The sequence below is a fragment of the Haemorhous mexicanus genome, chromosome 1, assembly GCF_027477595.1.
Source record: "Haemorhous mexicanus isolate bHaeMex1 chromosome 1, bHaeMex1.pri, whole genome shotgun sequence".
In the NCBI taxonomy this organism is placed as follows: domain Eukaryota; kingdom Metazoa; phylum Chordata; class Aves; order Passeriformes; family Fringillidae; genus Haemorhous; species Haemorhous mexicanus.
Window position 1 is genome coordinate 60,266,832 of NC_082341.1, and position 22,126 is coordinate 60,288,957.

At 39.6% G+C, this 22,126-nt stretch overlaps 1 protein-coding gene across 1 annotated transcript in view; it reads right to left on the reverse strand.

Annotated features, from left to right (window-relative positions):
* Nucleotides 1-22,126, reverse strand: part of RAMP3 (receptor activity modifying protein 3) — a 39,626-nt gene that overhangs the window by 11,806 nt on the left and 5,694 nt on the right. Inside the window, exons 2-3 of the mRNA XM_059850755.1 lie at nt 10,326-10,355; nt 7,194-7,326 (exon numbers count right to left, since the gene is read on the reverse strand). Of these exons, the coding sequence (XP_059706738.1) occupies nt 7,194-7,326; nt 10,326-10,355 (163 nt within the window). The remainder of the gene's footprint in view (nt 1-7,193; nt 7,327-10,325; nt 10,356-22,126) is intronic.

Sequence of the window (22,126 nt, forward strand, 5' to 3'; positions counted from 1 at the left end):
TTAGTACAAGACCACTGTAAGTTTTGATAGGTAAAGAGGTGAAAGAAATACATAGGTTAAAAAATATTAAATATCAGCATCATCTTCATTTCACCGAGAGTTTAAAAAAAATCAGCAACTGCATCTGTATGAGAAGCTCAAAGGAAGACAATCCTACCAAAGAAGACCAAATGCTGGCATCTACCACACCAGTCCTTCTCCTATACCCAACTGAACACTAAATGCTAAATCACCTACACTGACCTGAGACCACACAAAGTGCAGGTTTACTCAACCTTCCACCACAGAGACACTGAGATAATAAATAATATTTTCTTCTATAAAATCTGGACTAACAAATCTGGGAAGACTGGTAGCTGGCTAAATAAGGGATTTTGGTCCCCCTTCTCAGTTAGATCTTCAGGGGAAAAGACGACATTACTCTTCATATACATACAGAACTTTAGGCAACAAAATTGCAGAAAATTACCCAGAGACCAGGCAAATGTGCAAGCACATTTGTGATTTGCAGCATTTTCATCATGACTTTGCCCAAGGTAAACTATAACCGATGTAGTTGTCTGTCTACAGGGATATGAATCCCAACACAAATACAGACAGCCCCCTCCTAACATGACACAAATGAGGAAGGGTGGGACTCCCTTTAATCAGTACTGTTCTGGATCTAAAATTATATGTGCTGGTCACTCAAACATCCAGTTTCCAGCAGCCCCAGGCTGCCTTTCATGTGAGAAAATCACATGCAAAAATCCAGAATCAAGACTTTTCTGATTATATTTAAAAGAATGAACCAAAGGTGTCAGATTTCTAATTGTGAGACCAATACCATGGGAACATATTAGCTCAAGTCACTGGTTCACCTCAGCTGCAAAACAAATCCAGTGGTTTGTCTGAGATTTTTACTAGGGATTTGTACTGGGATTTGATACTAGGGAATTTGCTGACCCTATCTGGAAGGAAATAGAAGAGGTAGTTACTCAGGAAATGGGAAGGCTGAGGTCCTCTAATGACCCTTTTGCCTTGATCTTCACTGGCAAATGCTCCAGTCACCTGCAGAAGGCAAGGCAGGAATTTGGAGAATGAAGAACTACCCATGATAGGAGTTCAAAAATATGTAAGGAACCTGAAGGCCCACAGGACCTGATGAAAGGCATTTGAAGGTCCTGAAAGAACTGGCAGAGGGAGGGGCTAAGTCACTATCCATCACATTTGAGAAGTCATTTGAGAAGCAGTTTGGGGAAGTTCCCATTGGAAAAGAGGAAACAACTCCCATTTTTAAAAAGGAAAATTAAAAGGAGCACTCTCTTCTGAAGACAGGCTGAGATGTTTAGGGTTGTTAAGCATGTAGAAGAGGCCTTGTGAAGACCTTAGAGCACCTTGCAGTACATAAAGAGGACTAAAGAGAGGTGAGAGGGACAGTAGTGACAGAACAAGGGGGAATGGCTTTAAATGGAAAGAGAGTAGTTTGGATTAGATTTTAGGAAGTAATTTTTTATTGTCTAAAACAGATTGCTCAGAAAAGCTGTGGATGGTCCATCTCTGGAATTGTTCAGGGACAGGTTGGATGAGGCTTTGAGCAAACTGGTCTAGTGGAGGATGTCCCTGTCCACAGCTTGGAACCAAAGATCTTTAGGATCCCTTCCAACCCAAACCACTCAGAGAGTCTATGGTTTTCACAGTACATTCCTCTTCTGTAGAAGTTTTGTCATTAGCAGCTGGGTGCAGTTGGTGATTGGTGTCTAGATCAGGACTCGTGCAGCAGTCAGTGGGGAAGATGAAAAAACTTAGACAACCAACCAAAAAAATTACTCAGTTTGGAGGGTCCTTACAAACACACTCAGCCAGCAGAGGTTCTTAGCTCCAAGCTTCAGGAAGTGTGGGCGTGTAATTTCATTTTGGGCTGCATATGTTTCTTACAGAGTTTGCCTTCCCATTGATCTTAATGTGATCTGGCTTTCTTTCATGTAATATTTTACTAAGTTTCTTTGAAAACTAGGCACATTTACAGTTAACTTAGTTGGGCCAAATTGTAACAGGCAAAGCTCCCACTGACTTCAAAATTGCACAACAGGATTACTTTTCCAAATTACCTCAAAAGCAGTCATACAGATTTTTTTCCTTAATTCTTTTTTCAAATCCTTGGCATCTGTACAGAACACGGGTGGACTCCCTCATCATCTTCAATGGGACTGAAACTGTTTATAGAGTTAACTTTTCATGTGAAGTGTTGTGGGAAAAACTACACTAAGGCTGCACAGAAAAAAGAATAGTTATTTACAGTGGGCTCAGACCTTGGACCATGCACCCAGTAAAGCAGAGAATTTCATCAGGTACACACATACCTGTGATGAATCTGCTTCAGACCTACAGTTAAAGAAAAAATTTGCCCTCTTCTATTCTGCTGTGAACTGAAATTTAAAACATCTAAAAAATGAGACTTTTAACATTTTCCAGCTACTGTAAAGCAATGTCACAGAGCCACTGTCTCACAGCAAATCTGGGACTCCTAGAGCTGTGAAAAGAAATGTAGAGATTGGAGGAAGAAGTTTGTTACAATCCATTCTTTTTCTCAAACAGAAAATCCAGATCTGACCTGTGTTACATGCACTACTTTGCTAGAAGTGTCTTCCAAAACACAAATTGCTATTTCATCCTTTGACTCTAAACCCAATTCCTCATCTGGTAGACACAGAATGACTGACTGGGGGCTCCCAAAGTAGCAGGTATGCAACTCGTGGGATGAGTGCTGCAATAATAGTATTGGCTTGAAATAAGAGAATGCCTCACCTGTAACAGATTACACAATCTGTTTATAGATGTAATGGATCAATAGCAATCTTTTAGATGAAGAGTTGATGCCTTTTTATAGTATACTCACTCTTACAGGGTTTAGAATAGTGACTACTGGGCAGATTGCGTGGCCTGTATTATGCAACAGTGCAGATATGACCACAGCCATCTCTCTGGCCTCAAAATTACTGAAATGCTGGTAACTACACCCAGAAATATTTGGAAAATGGTGATGCAGAAGAGAGAAAACTAACACTTGGGAGCAGGCCAAAAGCTTAACAAGCCACTGAAAATCTTCTTGAGTACGTTTTGGTCCCACATTTCCATAGGGGTTAGGCCTAGGAGACACACACAGATTTGTTTAGAGACTATTTGTTCTAGCTAAATTGTTTCCAGGATCCAGTCAGAAGTATTTGAAAAACTGTTTCATGAGTTAAGAATAGAAAGCAATCTAAGCAATTACAATGAGGAACATTTTTTCAGGTTCATGTAAGACAGCTCTGGGCACTTCCGTCTTCATCTAGCCACTTGCTTCAGGAATTAGTCATACCTGGCCTCTCAACTGTAGTCCTACACCAGGATTTATCACAGCACACAAAAAAAAAGTCCGACTGTTAATAATGAATTTTGGCTTATGGACAGCAGGTGATTTTACATATTCAGCTGTAATTGCTAAATATTGAGAAGATAATAAAGAAATATAATACATAGTTATTATATGGAATGCAGCACTATTAACATAGATGTTACTATAAGAAGGCATAACAGAAATATTACACATGAAAAATAAAATCTTTCCTGCAATTTCCAGTCTTCTGTCAAATGAAAAGTATATTTGCTTTTGTTAATTCCTCATACAGCTTTTACCCACACTTTAGTCTCTGCTTATTCACCTGCCATGTACCATAACTTTGAGTCTTTTAAACAACCTTGTTGTATTTTCATCTTCAGAGCTCTCTTTTAATAATCTAAAGGCCTCAGCAAAACTGCAACTAGGCAAAATCCTTCTCTTCTGGCAATGAACACCTCTGGCTGTGTATTGAAGGTTTTACCTTTCTTGTAAGCTGTTTGTGGTTAGCCTTCATATTCTGATGTCCAAGCTAGAACCACTGAAACCCACCATGTCTGAATGACTTAAAACATGTTAAAATCACACTGTGATCCCTCATGGTATTTAAGCTTTCAAATACCTTTGGACAATTTGACCCAGAGTACTTGTATCCTAACTAACTGCGAATCCTCACAGAAATACCCAAAAATTAATCGGGAAACTTTCATCTAACAGTGCTTCTGTAAAACTTTACCTGAGAATTTAATGTCTATATGTGATCATCTTACATTTCCAGCTAGAGCAATATCAGCTGTGAAGTCTAAAACTCTCATATTGGTCTGCAGGTACCAGATGCCACACACAGAAGCTTCGTCTATTCAAAATCAGTGAAAAGGCTGCTTTCTAAAGAACACAAGTTTGTTAAGAATATCAGAGATGTCAGAAAATCTTACAGGTTAATCAGGTTACAGCAAATTGGAGCCACTGCAAATTCTCTCACAAATGTTTGGCCAAATGGTGAAGCACTACAGATAATTGCTATTTATAATCCCCTAACCAAAGGACAGCCATTTACACTGAAGAGCTAAAACTCCTCCACGAACCAAGGAATTTAGAAAATTAGCAGATTTCCATTAACTGTTACATTTCCATATGTGTTACAAAGACTTATTTCAAAGTGAAAAGTGCCATGTAGAAATTACTGCATGAAAAAACAGTTTCTTTTACACAAAACTAGCAGTTTTAACCCACTATCTGATCCAGACTGATTAATTGTTACTGCTGGGGGCTAGATATAAAATCAGCACAAACTAGTATTACCAGGTTTAAATATCTGAATTTTAAGTTCTCATGGATAGATATACCAGTTTTTAATTAATTTGTCAGATTTCTCCAAAGAAGGAAGTGTTTCTGTCCCATGTCTCAGGGTTCGTCCAATGAACTGTAATAAATTACCTCTATGTGTCCCTGCTCACAGCAGAGGAGTTGGAACTAGAGGATCTTTACAGTCACTTCCAATCCAGGCCATTCTATGATTCTACATGCTTCTTATAGAATGCATGACATCGAATAACAATGTCTATTCTCAAAAGAGTAAAAATCTTAAAGGTAGATGCACATTTGTTGCTTCTTCAGTGCAATGAACCCTTATGATAAGTTTGTAATCAGAGTTCTAATGCTTGATTAATGCTTGATTCAAGTGACAAATTTCAAAACAAATTCAAAACTGCTACTCTCCTCTAAAGGAGAACTTGAAACATTTAAAAAAAGGTTTTTAGAAAATAGATATTATGTTAAAAATGTAAAAGATTTTTCTTCTCTAAAAGCCTTGAATTCTTCTGTTACTGCTTTTGAGGAAAAATTAGCAAAGCCTCAGACTGACCAACTTCTTCAGAAAAATTTTCTTGTACAGGGAATGAAAACGACAACAAACAGTGAGCACAATTGGAAAGGATAAAATCAAGGTGGATTCTTAACTCTAATTAAAAGTCAGGAAAACGCAGAGACTTCAAAGTCAGCTTCAAACCTTGAAAAATTCTTGCACATTATATGTAAAAGCTTGAATTAATTTTAGCAGAAGTCTCTCAAAAAGCTGTCTGTTCTTCCACCTGCATTAATACAGGTATAGTCTAAAATTTTGTCTTCTGTAAGTCTAATATTTTGGCTCCTATAGGTAGTTTTCACTGCTGCAAGTAATCCCATTAGTTGAGGTCACTTATTGATTCAAGTAAGATATCAGAAAAGAAATCTTGTTATACTAAAACAATTATAATGAAAATAAAATGGAGCAAAATTACAGTGTTTCCTTCAAAATAAATAAAACATCTTGAACCTAGATGAGTTATAAAATAAATTTATTGCTGCTTAACGTACAGATATTTATTAAATAAATTTACCAGCACCAGCACTGCAAGGATTTTTTTTTTTTTTTTTTGCATACCCACACTTCTCTGACAGATTTGACTGCAATTTCTGCAAGCTGGTTTAGAAGAGCTAACCTTCCCCACAGCTGGAGAGAACTGCATGAGTGCATCTTTCACTCCAGTGCCATAAGATTAAGAATCTACCTTTTAACAGATTGCAAGATTTTAAAGTCATCAAGGTGTATGAATACATGTGCTAGGAAGGAATAGCATCTAAATTGATAATATGATATCAGAATATGAAACATTATTAACAGGTGGGGCATTTCAACACAGGTGTTGGTGCTAAGGGAGTCATGGGGAACTGATACAACACAGCACTGCAGTCCAACATTTCATTATCTGTCCAGTCTGTTGGTGATCAGCCAGGTAAAGTCTGCATCACATGACTCAACACTAAACAGGACACAAGACCAATGATCCCACCAGAACACATCTGGGGCTCAATGACACTGTAACAGGTTTGGCGTCAGCTGGCTTGGGGCTACTCTGCCGCCACAGCAGACTCCAGAAACAACACCAGCACAGTTTCAAGTGCAGGAAGTGTAGTGTAGTGTACCAACTCTAGTTCCCTTGAGTCTTGTGTTCTGAAGTGCTGAACACCTGCAGCTTCTTCTAATTTCAGTTGGAGTTGAGGGTACTCTGCACTTCCGATAACCAGGCATTATGCATGAGCAGACATGGTCTTAAGAAGCAGATGCTCCACAAAGCCAAAAATGCCACCGATTTCACAAACCCTGTGAGCTTTTTCCAGATCAGAATTTGAAGTGTGCAGCTTAACAGAGAGATGTTTAAATACCTCCCGTAACTATGGAACAGGAAAAGAGATTAGAGAACAATAATGCCACCCTCACTACTGCCAGTCTTGCAGTATTTTAGACATCCAAACAGAATGGGTGGTGCTCGTTCTCCATGCTAGCTGGCAGGCAAAGAAGTGTATGACAGCAGGTTCAATAGGACAAATCACTTTAAATTTGAATAGGGCAATTTCACATGAGGTGAATTACTGAAACAGTGTCATCTTACTGAAGAAAAGGAAATCAGAGGAGGGAACTGCATGCCTGTCGAGAGAACAGCATGATTCTAAAAGCATTACTGCTTTAGTGGTTTCACAGAAAAGAGATTAGTTATGGAACATTTGCTTAAAAGGCACAGAAATATAGATTAAATGTAAACACAACTGTCTGAGGTAACGTAATAGCAGCTAGTATTAAACAGCCCATTGGTTAGTTTTCATTAAAGTGGGCTATTTTGCACACTGTTTGAGTTAAGAGCCAGGTGTCTCTGTATGCACATGGCCTTACTGCTGAGCTTAAGAACTATAGCTTAGCCCCCTGCAAGTGGCAGCAAAATACAGAGGGTTTTCTATATTCTGGAGCATAAATATTTTATATGCATTAGGGGAGAACTATTAAAAACAAAACTCTTACATGATAAATTCTGTAAGGTTGCACCACTTTTTTGAGTCCACTTTCTTCATCATCTCTTCAAAGAATTTTCCACAGGCAGGCAACTTTTCTAACATGAGAGATTCATTGCAGAGCTCAGTCTGCTGACGTGCACCTAGGAAATATCAGATGCACCTTTAATCACAAACACTGAAATAGAAGCACAAACACATCACTCAAATTTGTTCACACAGTCCAACATGCCACTTCCATTCTCACAAGCTTAACATTTAATTTTCTAAGCAAATTTAGAAAATAGACAAAACACATATTTACCTAAATATGTTAAAAACATAACTTTGTATAAAAAACTAAAGGTTACCTTATATAGTACTGCCTTTTAAACCTAGCATAGAGGAACCTACCTAATCACTTTTCTAATCTTACTTAGCTACTCCTCATACTAACTCATTACCATCCATTTGCTTTTTTACTTTAAAGCTAACTGGATCTCACAATCCCACATTTCAGTGTAGAAAGTACTTTTCAAGCTTACACATAGGCAACACATTCAACTACCTATATTACTGTGAAATTACTCTAACGTTGGAAATATTTGTATGTCTTACCAGCTAAAGGGTGTGAATTTCCACAACCAAAGCTTTTTCTTTGGTATAGCCACTAAAGGAATTGTCTAGAGATCAAGTCCTGTGAGGAGCAGCTGAAGGACCTTGGGATTGTTAAGTGTGGAGAAAAGGAGGTTAGGGGGAAACCTTATTGCTCGCTACAACTTCCTGAATGGATGCTGTAGCCAGGCTGGGTTTGGTCTCTTCTCCCAAATAACAAGCCTCAGAACAGCTCAAAGTGCCAATTGAGGTTTAAATTAGATAGTAGGAAAAATCTCTTCACCAAAAGGGGTGGAACAGGCTACCCTGGGAAGTGGTTGAGCCACCACCTGGGGAAGTATTTAAAAGATGTGTGGATGCAGAACTTAGGGACAAATTTTAGTGGTGGAGTTGGCGCTGTTGGAATAACAGTTGGACTCAATGATCATGAGGTCTTAGTTAACAGTTAACAGTTAAGTTAACCTTGACTTGAGCAAGCCTGTAACTTTTTCAACCTATAATGGCAGCTCCAGTATATTTAATCAGTCAAACGTTTTTCTCACCCAGCACATGCTGCATTGGAGCACAAAGGTAATATTTTAATATTTGTTATAAAATAGAAATTCTGAAAAAATCTCTTCAGACCAATGTGTTTGATTTTGATAAGCCTGAAACATTTTGTTTTGATCAAGCCATTAAATGTCTTTCTTTATCTCTATGACTGCCACTATTTTGACCATATATAAAAAATACATTAACATTGAAAATTACCTGTAAACATGTGTACATTAACATCTTTAATACAAATGCCTACATTAAATTAGTCAGAAAAAAAACCTGTGTAATTTTTTTTCCCTTCACAGCAGCTCAAATCCAAGAAATGTGTTTGCCTGAACAAAACTGCAACCCTAACAAAATGGTATATCAGGGAATCCCCCTGAGAATTCTGAAGGAACAGCTTTTTTTTAAGAATACAGCTAAGGAGAACAGACTATTTACTCCTAAAAAAAAAATTTCACTGAGAACATATTTACACTAGGGAGAGGAGGTATTTCTTTTGCTTCTATTAGCTACTTTGAAAGCAGGATACTATCACTGCTGAAAAGAGTCGGTAGTTCTAATTTTGTGTGGTAACAGCCAAACACACTGCCTGAGGCCAACTGAGGGCAAAATCAGGCAGGACTTTGCTTGGTAAGAAGAGAAGTCCTCATGGCCCCATTCCTTACCAGCTAGTAAAGAAAACCCCAAACTCTAAGGCAAAATGACTGGTCTCAAGCTTCACATCATAACCCAGCCATCAGATACTTTGAGTATCTCCACTAGAAATGAGGCATGTGATTGTGAAACAGGCTTGAGTGAACAATCATTTTGCCCAGGAAGGAGCTGGGTCCTTTGGAGCCTGGGCAGGACCACCTTGTGATTTCACTCCAGGTATCACAGTTGACTCCTTAGGTGGTGGTCACTCTCTCTGTGATGCTGTATGACAAATGACAACCATCTCAACTGGCCAAATAAACACCTTTCTTTCACATACTTGCCAAGAGCAGCAGGCCCACAACAGGACAGCTTGTGCTGCACCTGAAACCATAAGTCTACAACTTCCTACAGACCACAAACCTCTCCAGGTGTACAGCTCACTCACTGGGACCTAATCCTTGCTGCTCCATCATATCTGACTGTCAGTGCTCTTAAAGCCGTCACAAAGCCTTCATCCATGTTGGCAAAAAGTCAGAACTACAATTATTCACCAGTGATAGAAATGGTGAAAATTACCACCCAAGGGCGGCATAATTTTATCCATGAGAAGTTAATAAGATAACATGGATCCTGCCAGCTTAAGTGTTCCTGTTGATTCACCAGGCAGCTACAGCAGTCACCAGTTACACTTTCCACAGACAGACCTGCAGATGAATGCTAAAGCTGTGCAGAATTCAAAACCACGTATGCAAATTGCATAGCTCGCAACTTAAATCCTGCATGATGCTTTGACAGAAGTTATGCAAAGCTGTTTTTTCTGGCAGGGCATTCTAAACAGCCAGCTACCATATGATTTATAACCAAATCCAACACAGGGCAATTTTTTTCTTCCACTATGTCACGTGTGCTGACAATTTACTCCAGACCCTTCCCAGAAGGATGTTTGAATGGATTTTCCATGCCATGGGTATATTTGCTTTTCTATATTTAAAATTTCAATATTTTGCAGGGTCATAGGAAAAAAACACCTCCATCAGAGTTATTTGAGCCCAGTTTGATGACACAAGAATTTCTGTCTAAATCCCAGACCAAAAGAGTTCAAAATCATGGATAACCCTCAATTTCGCCATCACTGTAAGGTTCCACCTTTAAACAAACATGTTTGAAGAATAATTCTGAAATCTTGTGTAAATATACTGAGAATTACCTTTACAAAACACTACACCCTCTTGCATACAGCCAAGGGATAAGACCAGTTGTAAAAAATGCATGACAATTGACTAATTGCTATGAGAGAGGATGGAAGGGTTTCTCAAATGTTAACCATTAGCAAAACAGAAACAGAAGCTTGAATTTTTGAGGTAAGACTCACCTGTGAATCCGAGCGCCATTAGACCATTAACTAGGAAGGGGAAAAAAAAAGAGATGAGTTAGATACCTCCACACTCTTATATAAAAGGATTTGTGCAAGCCAAGTAGAGGATAACTACATTTCAACAGAATATTCAAAATGCTTATTCAAACATTAGTTTGTTTTCTTAAAGAGTATGTCTGAAAGAAATAATGAACACTTAGAGAACTTTTTTTTTTTTAATTCCTTTTTATTTATCCTTTAAATGGCTGAGTCAGACTTGTTATGGGTCTCTATATATCACTTCTTCCTCTAGTTTCTAATATTAAGGATTAGGGACAGGGCAATTTTTACTTCAAGCTTCTTAAGAAGCTTGGGTGAAAAAGTTCAAGAAGATAACACACACACTCAAAACATAGGTGTACTGCACATTCTAACATGTAGAGAAAAAAAAAATCCTTTCATTTTTAAGTAAACACAACCATAAGTAAGTGTGTACTCTTCTTCTCAAAAGCATGTTGCTGTGTTTAACTCTCCAGCTTTTGCACAGTGAAGTCACACATTTTGAAAAACATTATCATCAAAACCTGTAAGTTTCTAATGCAGAAGTTAGGCTTAAACAGGTATATTGGAAGAGCAACCAAATGGAAACAGACTATACCAACAGAAGAAACCTTCTGATTACTGATTTGCAGTATATCCAGATGGATTAAATTAACAGAAGCCCACTGTGTTTGCACAACTCCAGCCACACCCAGGATTTTGTAATAGCTAAGAGGGACATGGCTTCAATTATTTTTGATATCCCACTGAAAAATAAAATTGCTGACAAATCTTTATAGTGTTAGCTTCACATCAGAAATTAAATTAATGATTTCACACAGATGGGTGCCTCCCTGTTTGTACAATACGTGGCACCCCAGTAAAACTAATCAAGATATACGTAAGCAGAGTATCAGTACCAATCATTAATCTGGACCGTGGTCACTGGGATGTGCCAAGCTGTCAACTAACTGAAAATTATTGTGTACATGCATAAGAGAAGAATTTAGATCCTTCTAAGGAACATATTTTTCTTTCAGAAAAGCATTAATCTCTGTCTTAGTTACTAATGAGCCAGAATGTACTGTGAAGAGCAGGAATCCACACATTGGAAAATTGTCATGCATCCAAAGACACAGAGATGAAACTCTATAATACACTCTGATGGCTGTATCTCTTTCACAAATAGAGCACTTCTCTTTCCAGGCTATTAGCAGATGGACTAATAAAGAGACTTGATTCCCTGTGTAGGTTTTTCTTGGATCCTCATTTGAAAATGTGCCTTACTGACCACAGAAGACTGAAGATCACATTAAAAGTAAATATTTTACAATTAACCCAAACCCACCCATTCTGGGTAAACAGAGAAGGGTGCACATAGATACCCCAGGTATTCCTCCTGGCAGATCCCAGACTGCACCCCCAATTCTTATTCTGTCAATTCGTATCACTGTGCTCTAGATCTTTTTTGGTTATGGCTGCAGTAACGCTCACAAGACCACAGCAATACAAGAGAGGGTTTACAGCTAGAAAGAACCAGACTGCCCCAAGCATCAGTGAGGAAAGCGTGAAAAACTAAATACTGAATAAAGGCTTACAGGTCAGTGCTCAAAAATCCTCCTGCCCACAACAAAATGTGCATTTTGCATTATTTGATCTGCTCATAACAAAGTAACAGAGGATGTGTTTCACCTATTCTTAACCAAAAAGATTCTGGATACCTTCAGAAAAGGGTAAAACAGCCATTCAGATTACCATGCACCACTCCTCTATTTTCTTTGCTCTGAGATACTCAACAAAGATTTAATCAGGAGACTACAGCATGCTGGCCTTGATAGTCTACACAAAAAGTTTCCAGTAGCTCTTTTAAGATGGGGCAAGCTCAGCTTTTTTCTTGAAAGGCTGATGCCATGACATCTCTCATTAGAAGATTCACAGAAGAAGCAAAATGGGTCAGTGTTGAAAGGCGTTACCAAGACCCCAAAATAAAACAGTTGGCATACATTCCCACCTAAACTAACATTTAGGGAGATAAAAGGAGGTTCAGTTTAACTGTACTAGCTGCCTGAAGTAGCTGCTTACTTTTTTTCTCTCCATACATGGTAGCAGCATGTGTGATCATCCCTAGCATCAGCTGAATCAGATGGGAAGGGACCAACCCAGTTAGAGCCAGAGCAAGGGGTGAAGCTAGTATCACCAAATGAAGGATGAGGAAAAGTAGGTTTGAAAGGCTTTTGGAAAGAACATGAGAAGATAAACAAAGTAGGAGAGAGTAATGGAAAATAAGAAAACTGAGGGAAAAAAACCACAATTTTTTTAATCACAACCTTCTTCAAGATATTGTATGTGAAAAATCTCATCCTAGACCTTCACTAGAACCTCTTGTTATCTGCTCTCTACTCTCTTTTTACAGCTTTCCTTTTTGTAAAAGGAGAGTAGAGAGCATATAATAAGAGGTTCTAGTGAAGATCTAGGATGAGATTTTTCTCCTTTTTTGTCATTCTAAAAAAGAAGATTCAAAATGAGATTTACAGCCATACATAAATTCACAACTGGGATACATGACAGGGTAACTGTCCTGTAATTTTGTCAAGTATATAAGCTTTTTCCGTGAAATGGAAAAATATTTCTCAATGTTTATTTTTCTTCTATACTGTTATTATTCATTGATATTTTTCCCAGAGTCTTTAAAAAAGCACTGAATATCTGTCTTGCAACTACTTCAATAAATCTGAAGCAGCATATGAATTGCTATGTGTTCTCCCTACTCCACCTTTCTCCAAATATGTTTTAAGAACAATTCTGAAAATCTTGTTTAAGTATATGAGTGTAATGTTACAATTTTCCCTTGACTGAATGTTTCTTCAAGATGCTGTTACTGACAGCATATAGTAAGATATTTTGAGTGGCTCCCATAATTTCTCAGAAAAATTATTATTTTAAGTGATAAAACTACTGTATGCACCTTTTAACCAGCAATTACAACAGTGTAATACTGTGCATATTCTTCAAAATTTGTGATGTTTATTCAAAACCTCATTTTTCTCAATCATAACTTTTATAACCAAAAAGAATGTATAAGGACCTCAAGTTAAACCTCATGTCAAGAGCCTACCTCTGTATCTCTTTTTAAGACAATCCTGCCAATTACCATCATCTAATATTTATCTACATCAGGATAGATGTCCATTGGAAGTTATGTACTAACCAAACAGCTGCCTCCCTGCAGAACTTGACATTTCACTGATAGCAGCACATAACTGTGCAAGAACTGCCCTGACATAGGGTTCACAAAAGCAAGTAAAACCAGAGTTTGAAATGGGAACTGCTGCTCTGCAATCATGCACATATGATCTGCTGGAAACATAAGTAAGAGATTAATACTCTATTATTAATATTATTTTTATTTTATATATATATATATATATATATATATATATGTATATACATGTATAATTTGTCATACTGATCAAATCTCAATTTGTCATACTGATAAAATCTCAATCTTCACATTTTCTTATAAACCTGATTTGAAATACCAAACAAGCTAATCTTACAGCAGTCTAGGGTTTCTCCAGGTTAATGTTGAATAAAGCTACCTGTGGCACAGGTATGACCAAAGATCATGTTAAATTCAATAATTTTTTATGTAAATCCCAAGTCATACCATTACAGGTGTTCTAGCAGGAATGCAGACAATTCAGGGTATCTAATGCAAAAAAATTACCTGTGGAAATTACTTCTCCTGTGCTCTCACACAATGTCAAGAGGCATCTTACTACATAAAAAAAAATTGGTTACAATTGGCATAGGTTTTTTCTATTATCTGTTTCCTGGATATTCATAATTTTAAGAGATTCATCTCATTAGGTTCTGTCTGAATAAAGAAGGACAAGATCAGCTAACACAAGCATCACATGGTTGCTTTCCAAAGCCTTTTCTAAAACTCCTCTTTTGGGGTCAAGTCAAACGACCATGGCCAAAACATGACACACTCTGAAAAGGCTAAGAAATCCTACAACTTGACGGGAAAGCCCAGAGCCCACTATAAAAGTGGGAGGAAAGGAAAAATAATGCTATTGGTACAAAAACTAAACCACCTGTCACTCTTTAAATAACTGTCTGCACAATACACATGGCTCAGAAGGTCATCTTTTGTTCTCAGCTACCAAGTGCCCTTTTGACACTTCATAAGAGGAATGGGATGGGGAGAGGGGAACAGGACACAAGAGCAACATCACATAGTGTGAGAGCAACCAAGGAAGTGAGGCAGCTGAAGTTCACAGAGACAGGCAATGACAGGAACTCAACACAAAGGAAGGATGCCAGGAATAAACAGAAGCTTGCAATAAATATAGTACTTGACAGAAGTGTTACACTTGCATTCAAAATTGGCCCAGAAAAAAATGTGTCTCAGCATATGGAGTGGCAGGAGCAAGGTAAATCTGTTGGCAGGGTGCACTGACCTGTCTCTGGGTTCAAGAAGTTTTCTTGAGAGCTAGCATAACATAGAACTCAGCTTTGCATTATCTCCAGCTTTGAATGCTGAAGCTCTTTTTAATGCTCTTTTTATCCCCTTGTGTCAATGGTACAGAAGATGCATATATAGCCATAGAAATACAATATACAAAACTAAAAGGGCAGCTCAATCCTTACTTTATCACAGTTTGAAGCACTACATTATTGTTTTTAAATTGCAAAGGTAATTTCAGACTGTTAACTATTTTGAACATTAGAGTCTTCTTCCTGCAGAGCAAGAAAAGCATGAGAGGAAGCAAATTATGCCTTTTCATCAGTAGAAATCAACAGGGAATGCATCACAGGGTATCAACTGTTCCGACCCATGCTGGTACAGAGCTCCCCAGGTTTCCTGTGACTGCAAGGCAATGTGACCATTACTCTGAACTCATGCTTCAACTGAAAATCTTTCAGAGTAGCAATACAAATTATTGTCCTTTACATTGTTTTTTGAAGTCCTTAAATCACTGCTGACAGTATATTAAGAATGACGCACAATTTCTGAACAGATTGTCTACTTCCAGAACTGTTGGAAGGGTTTTATACTACTTTGAAACTGGTATGGTCTATTTAAATAAATATATAACCAGTATTTTAATAAAATATTTCTTACTTTAAAAATAATTAATAATCTATCAAATGAATAACTAAATTAAACATACCAGTTCAACAGCTAATATGTGAAGGGATTTCTCAGCTGTACAGTAAGATCTGCATTGTGCTGGAAATGGCTCAACCTGAAATGTAATAATGTTTTCTTCAAGCCCTTTCTGTCCCATTATGTTTTTAATGAAACAATATGTAACTGAAATGCAAAATAGTTTTTATTACAGCCACTGACTTTCAGACAGTGAATAAACTAAATACTCCAAGAGCAGAAGCAATTGCTTGAAGTAAACTTCTTTCACACTTTTACAGAAGTGGAATACACAAATGTGATCCTTGACTCGAGATCCATCCTTCCAGAAAGTAAAACTGAGAAAGGGTAAGATGAGTGCATTTGTTTCTACACTAGAAAGAAATCTGTGGCATTAGAAACAGTTTAAAGATGACATTTAGCAACAAGCACAGCATCACCAGCCGGTCCCGGGGGTGATTGTCCCACCGTACTCTGTGCTGCTGTGGCCCCACCTCAAGTCCTGTGTGTAGCCTGGGGCACCACAACACAAAAAATACATTAAGCTATTAGAAAGCATCCAAAGGAAGGATGAAAAGATCACAGGATCAGTCAGATTGGGAAAGACTCTGAGATTATCAAGTCCAACCTATGACCTCGTCAATTGGACCAGAGCACTAAGTGCCACATCCAATCTTTCCCTAAACTCTTCCAGGGACAGTGACTCCACCACCTCCCTGAGCAGCCCATTCCAACATGAAACCACCCTTTCTGTGAAAAAATTCTTGCTAACACCCAGAAATTCGAACCTAAACCTCCCTGGCACAGCTGAAGACTGTATCCTCTCGTCCTGCCACTGGTTGCCTGGGAGAAGAGACAAACCCCCTCTGGCTATACCCTCCTTTCAGGCAGCTGTAGAGAGTGATAAGGTCTCCCTGAGCCTTCCTTTCTCCAGGCTAAACACCCCAGCTCCTTCACCCATTCCTCACAGGAGTCCTCTAGACCCTTCATCAGCTCCACTGCCGTTCTCTGGACTCATTCTAGCACTTCAATGTCCTTGAAGTGAGAGGCCCAAAACTGCAGGCAGAACTCAAGGTGTGGCCTTAACAGTGCTGAATACAAGGAGAGAATCAATTCCCTACTCCTGCTGGCCACACTACTTCTAATATAGGCCACGATTCCACTGGCCTTCTCGGCCATCCTGGCTCATGTCCAGCTGCTGACCAGCATCCTCAGGTTATTTTCTGCCAGACAGGTTTCTAACCACTCTGCCCCCACCCTACAGCACTGCATGAGATTGCTGTGGCCAAGGTGTAGGACCTGGCACTTGGCCTTGTGAAACCTCAGACCTATTGATCCAGCCTGTCCAGATCCCTCTGCAGAGCCTTTCTATCCTCCACCAGACTGACATTTGCATCCAGCTTGGTGTCATCCACAAATTCACTAAGTGTAGAGTGGATCCCCTCACCCAGATCATCAATAAAGGTATTAAACTGGGTGCAACACTGATCCCTGGGGAATCCCACTAGAGACAGACACCAACTGGCTGCAACACCATTCACCACATCTCCCTGAGCCCAGCCATCCAGCCAGTTCTTATCCCAGCACAGACTGCACCTGTCCAAGCTGTAGGCTGCCAGCTTCTCCAGGAGCATGCAATAGGAGTCAGTGCCAAAGGCTCTGCTGAAGTCCAGATGGTGAAAGGGGGAAGCCATACAAAGGAGCTGGTTGGGTCGCTTGGCTTGTTCAGCCAAGTGGAGGAGACTGAGGAGAGACCTCATTGTGGTCTACAACTTCCTCATGAGTGGAGGCAAAAGGCCTGGCACTGATCTCTTCTCTGAGGTGCCCAGTGACAGGACCTGAGGGAATGGCCTGAAGCTGTGTTAGGCAAGGTTTAGGTTGGTTATTAGGAAAAGGTTCTTTACCTAGAGGGTGGGCACTGAAACAGCCTCCCCCAGGAAGTGGTCATAGCACCGAGCCTAAAGGAGTTCAAGAAACATTTGAACAATACCCTCAGGTACACGGTGTGATTCTTGGGGCTGTCTTGTGCAAGGCCAGGAGCTGGACTTCAATGATTCTTGTGAGTCCCTTCCAACTCAGGTTATTCTATGATACAAGGTGGAAGGAAGAGATTTCCAGGTGATTACACACGTCAGGAGGTGCCTACAGTCAGCAGAGGCAAGCACAACATTCCTAACAAACCCAAATCCACGGAATTAACTTCTGTGTGTGTTACCTAGGATGTAAGGCAAAGACTTATTCACCATGTATCTATGGGCCTGCCAAAGGCTTTGGGCTCCTGGTTTCATCTAACCTCTGCCTGCAAGACCTGGTCTCCTAAGTCTCAGCATCCAGTAGTTGCTACATAAGTGTGTAACATCTAGAGCAACGAGACCATAGCTCTCCGTGATTTATGACTACAGATAAATACACTTCTCGCAAATGGAAGTGGAAAATCTCTTTTTTTCACCCCCTAAACATCTCTAATTCCTCAGGTTCACTACAGCCTTTTGAGGTACTGCTTCTGAGGTCTCCATTTTATGTGAGCTATGGAAGTAATGACAGAACTAGTAAGAAGTTTGTCTAAGGTCACAAGCAGAAGGCAGCATCAGTCATAACTGCACTTTGAGCCAGCAGCAGTCTGGTGCCAGTACCTATTTCACCACTATCTCCTCTCAGAAAATGTGACCAAAGCAACTGAAGAACATGATCTCTCTGCCCAAAAGATAATTGTGAAATGTGTCAGCTGTGCAATTTAAGAAAAAGGTACATCAGCTAATGAAACAGCATAATTCTGATTCGCTGCCCTCAGCGGTGAGATAGCTTGCAAACACACCCCAGAGCACATGAGAGCAGTGACAGCCCCTGAAGCTGGCCATCTGCATCCAGGAACACAGCTTGACCACATGATCACGTGATCACCTGGATGCACAGACTGGATCTAAAGGCTGCTCATTATTTCAATCCAGATGCCTATCATTAGTCAAAAAGGCAGGAAAACACAGAAGAAAATGTGATATGATGTAAGGTTTCCCTATAATAAGGGAAAAAAGTCAGCACAATACAGACTTTATTCCGTACCTAACACCTGTGGAAGAGTGTGAAACACCAGTCCCTCAAGGCCAATAGAGACCCCAGTTTGCTCCTGTGAGGTAGCCTGAAAGAGAAGTCAAGCAATCTTTTTTTTTTTTTTTTTTTTAATAACTTTGGGAAAGGGAAATGACCCATGAAGAGTTCACAGACAAGGGTCACCGTACACTCCCTCCTGAGGAAGTGTTTAAAACCATGGAATACTTGAAGACATTTAAAGTTCCTTCTTCCCTTGACAGGCAGAACATTTAAATCAAGATACTATGATTAGTAGAAGGCCTGGGAAAATTACTTTTTCCTTTTCTGACCAGATGACAAAAATTCCCTGCACATCCCCCTTCTGATGCTGCATGTACTCCTCTCACAGATTCTGAATGCTGTTACATGTTACCATGTTTAGGCATTACATCCAACACGATTCCAGTGAAGTCATGTTTTCTTTCAATTCTATGCCTACTATGAAATATTAAGATGGCCTGACCATCCAAATGTGGGCTATTTCTCTTCAGCAGTCCAGCTTGACCACCAGGGTTCCAGAGCCCTGGATACTCACCTACAGGATCACAGAATCTTTTAAATTACATGCTGCCATGAAGAACTCATAAGAACAATGAAACACTAACAAAATTTCAGAGCTTCACATGCCTACTTATACATGTACATGCTCATAGTAGGTGTGAGTGGCTTTTCACAACAACACCCTTGCTCCAAGGAATAAACACTGAAAACGGATCCTTGCATGGCAGCATGATCCCTCTACATCATAATTTTTCCTAGGTGTGTACAGGTATATAGGAAACTGCAAAGCAACAGATTCTGGCATAGGAAATTACTTAGGCCAATCTACTGGAATAAATCATTCCACCAGGTGCCTATCAAGCCACTCTACTACAGCCCTCCTCAGCTGGACAGGAGGAGACAAAATATAATGAAAAGCTCATGGGTCAAGGAGGGGGAGAAATCACTTAACAGCTAGCATCATGGGCAAGAGACTCAACATGGTAAAATAAATTTAATTTATTGCCAATTAAAATCAGAGTAGGGTAATGAGAAATAAAAATCAATTCTTAAAATATCTTCCCTCTACCTCTCTCTTTTTTCCCAAGCTTAATTTCACTTCTAATTTTTCTACCTCCTCCTCCTCCTGGAGCAGTGCAGGGGGATGGGGAATGGGGGCAGCAGCCAGTTCATCACACATTGTCTCTGTCACTCCTCCCTCCTCAGGAGGATGACTCCTCACACTCTACCCCTTCTCCAGTGCTGTGTCACTTCCACAGGAGACAACCCTCCACAAACTTCTCCAATATGAGTCGTCCCCACATGTGGAGGGGAGTTCTTCAACTGCTCCAGCATGGGTCCTTCTACTGGGTCTCAGGTCCTGCCAGGAGCCTGCAAACTTCCCACAAGGTCACAGCCTCCTTTGGGCACCCACATGTTTGGGAATGGGGCCCTCCAGAGGCTGTAGGTGTGATCCTCCATGGGCTGCAGGGGCACAGCTGCCTCACCCTGGTCTTCAGCACAGGCTGCAGGGGAATTTCAGCTCTGGCTCCTGCAATACCTCCTCCCCCTCCTTTTGCACTCACCAGAGTTGCTTCTCTCACCTGTTCTCACTCCACACTTTCGCCTGCTGTTCTGCAGCAGTTTTCTTCCCCACCATAACTACGTAATCCCAGAAGTGCTCCCACTGCCACTGATGGGCTTGGCCTTGGCAAACAGCAGATTGAACTAAACAATACTGGTTATTCTCTATTTTCACCTATAGATCAGGGTTTGTTTAGCTCCAACACTACCAGTGGACCTGCAAAACAGTTGACCTAAATCTGCCTGCTTTCACAGTCCTAGAGATGTTCTAAGGTTAATAATTTCTGTGGCTTTGCTCCCATATGGCAAGCAAACTTTTTCACCTAAAGCCTGAGGGAAATCCTCCTAAGGATTTTGAAGTCATGCAAGAAATAACTAGAAAGGAGAGTACATAAGAATGAGTACTCCCTTCCCTCTAGTTTTGCAAATGTGTCAACAATACTTTTACTCATGAAGTTACAAAGAGCTGAATTTATTTATACAGCTGTGGAGTAGTACACTCTGACACCAGAAGGAATCCCTCACGTCTTCCAGATCTTTTGTAGAAGAAGGTGAAGAAGGTCTTACAATAATTTATAGACTAAGCCTAGAACATCTACTCCAAGACAAATATTCTTCATAAAGACTTCCAGTGTACATTTCAAGACTACAAGAATCCCCCATTTCCTACAAGAGGTGTTTATTTTACATTGTTCCTACTGGCACTTTTTATTGCTTTGACAAGTTTTTGTTTTCTAAATCACTGCATGATAAAGTATGAAGTAGCTGGGAGGAAAATAAAACCTAAATATTGCACAGGCATATTTGGCATGGAACTGCATGAGCCATATAGCAACAAGCATCCTTATGGTCTTGCAGTGCACATTCCACATGTTCTATACTGCTCCATCAGAAAGGTAAGACAAAACTTACCTAAAACTCGCTGAAAATAAGTCTAAAATGTCACATTACTTCACAGAGAGAGATTCCTCTCCCAATTTTTAAAAATATTTAAATCCAAGAAAAGAGCACTAACATTTCTTTCCAAAATATCTTCACGTACAGAAAGAAAACAAGTATTTTGAGGAGTTTAATTTTCTTTTGTCTTTTACTTCGCAATGCTCGGACTATTTTGCTGTTTCTGGTTTACACTGGAGCCAGTTAAATAGAAACTGGACCAATGGCTATTCCAACAATATTATCTCTACTTCATTGTGCATCACTAAGTGTTTCGTGGTAAAAAATTCCCACCCCAAACATAGCCCTGCAATTATGTTCAGCAGCCACATTTCCTAATGGCAAAGGTTACCATTCCTGAATGCAAATTTACCTAGGTCCACTGTCAAAAGTAAGAGATTTACATTAATTTTTAACACAACACAGTAAGTTCTGACTTTGCATGAAATACAGACATAGCTTATAATAAAACTAAATATTGATCTGCTAGGTAAAAATAAAACAGGAATAGAGGCAATTTCACACGTACTGAATGACAATTGACAACTCCATGGAAATAAAGGCTTTGAGCACCTCTTCACTGGAGAAGAAAAATTTTTTTTTCCTATTTCACTTGAAAACATAAGCTTAATGCTTTATCAGTTAGTCTACAATACACATGGCTATATACATTTAAAGAAGACTCTTCTAATATTTAATTGGACAAGTTATGTTCTTGGTACATGGAGATCCTTGAGGAGTAAAGCTGGAATAGCTCATGAACTCAAGAGATGTAGAGAGACAGCATTACACTTGCAGTCACTTGTCAAAAACAAGCATGAAGAGAAACTCTGTTCCACAGCCCCATGTGGCTACCAGACAGCAAAACCCTGATGTGAAGGCTGAGATCCCCTTCAAGCAAAGGCCACCTCCACACCAAAGCTGTAGAACACGTGTCTGGGAAGCCCAGAGACAGCCACAGCTCCTCAGACAGCACCAACTGCAAACAGCGGCGTGAACAAGAGAGATTACAGATCAAAGCTTAAGTCCAAGTGCTGAA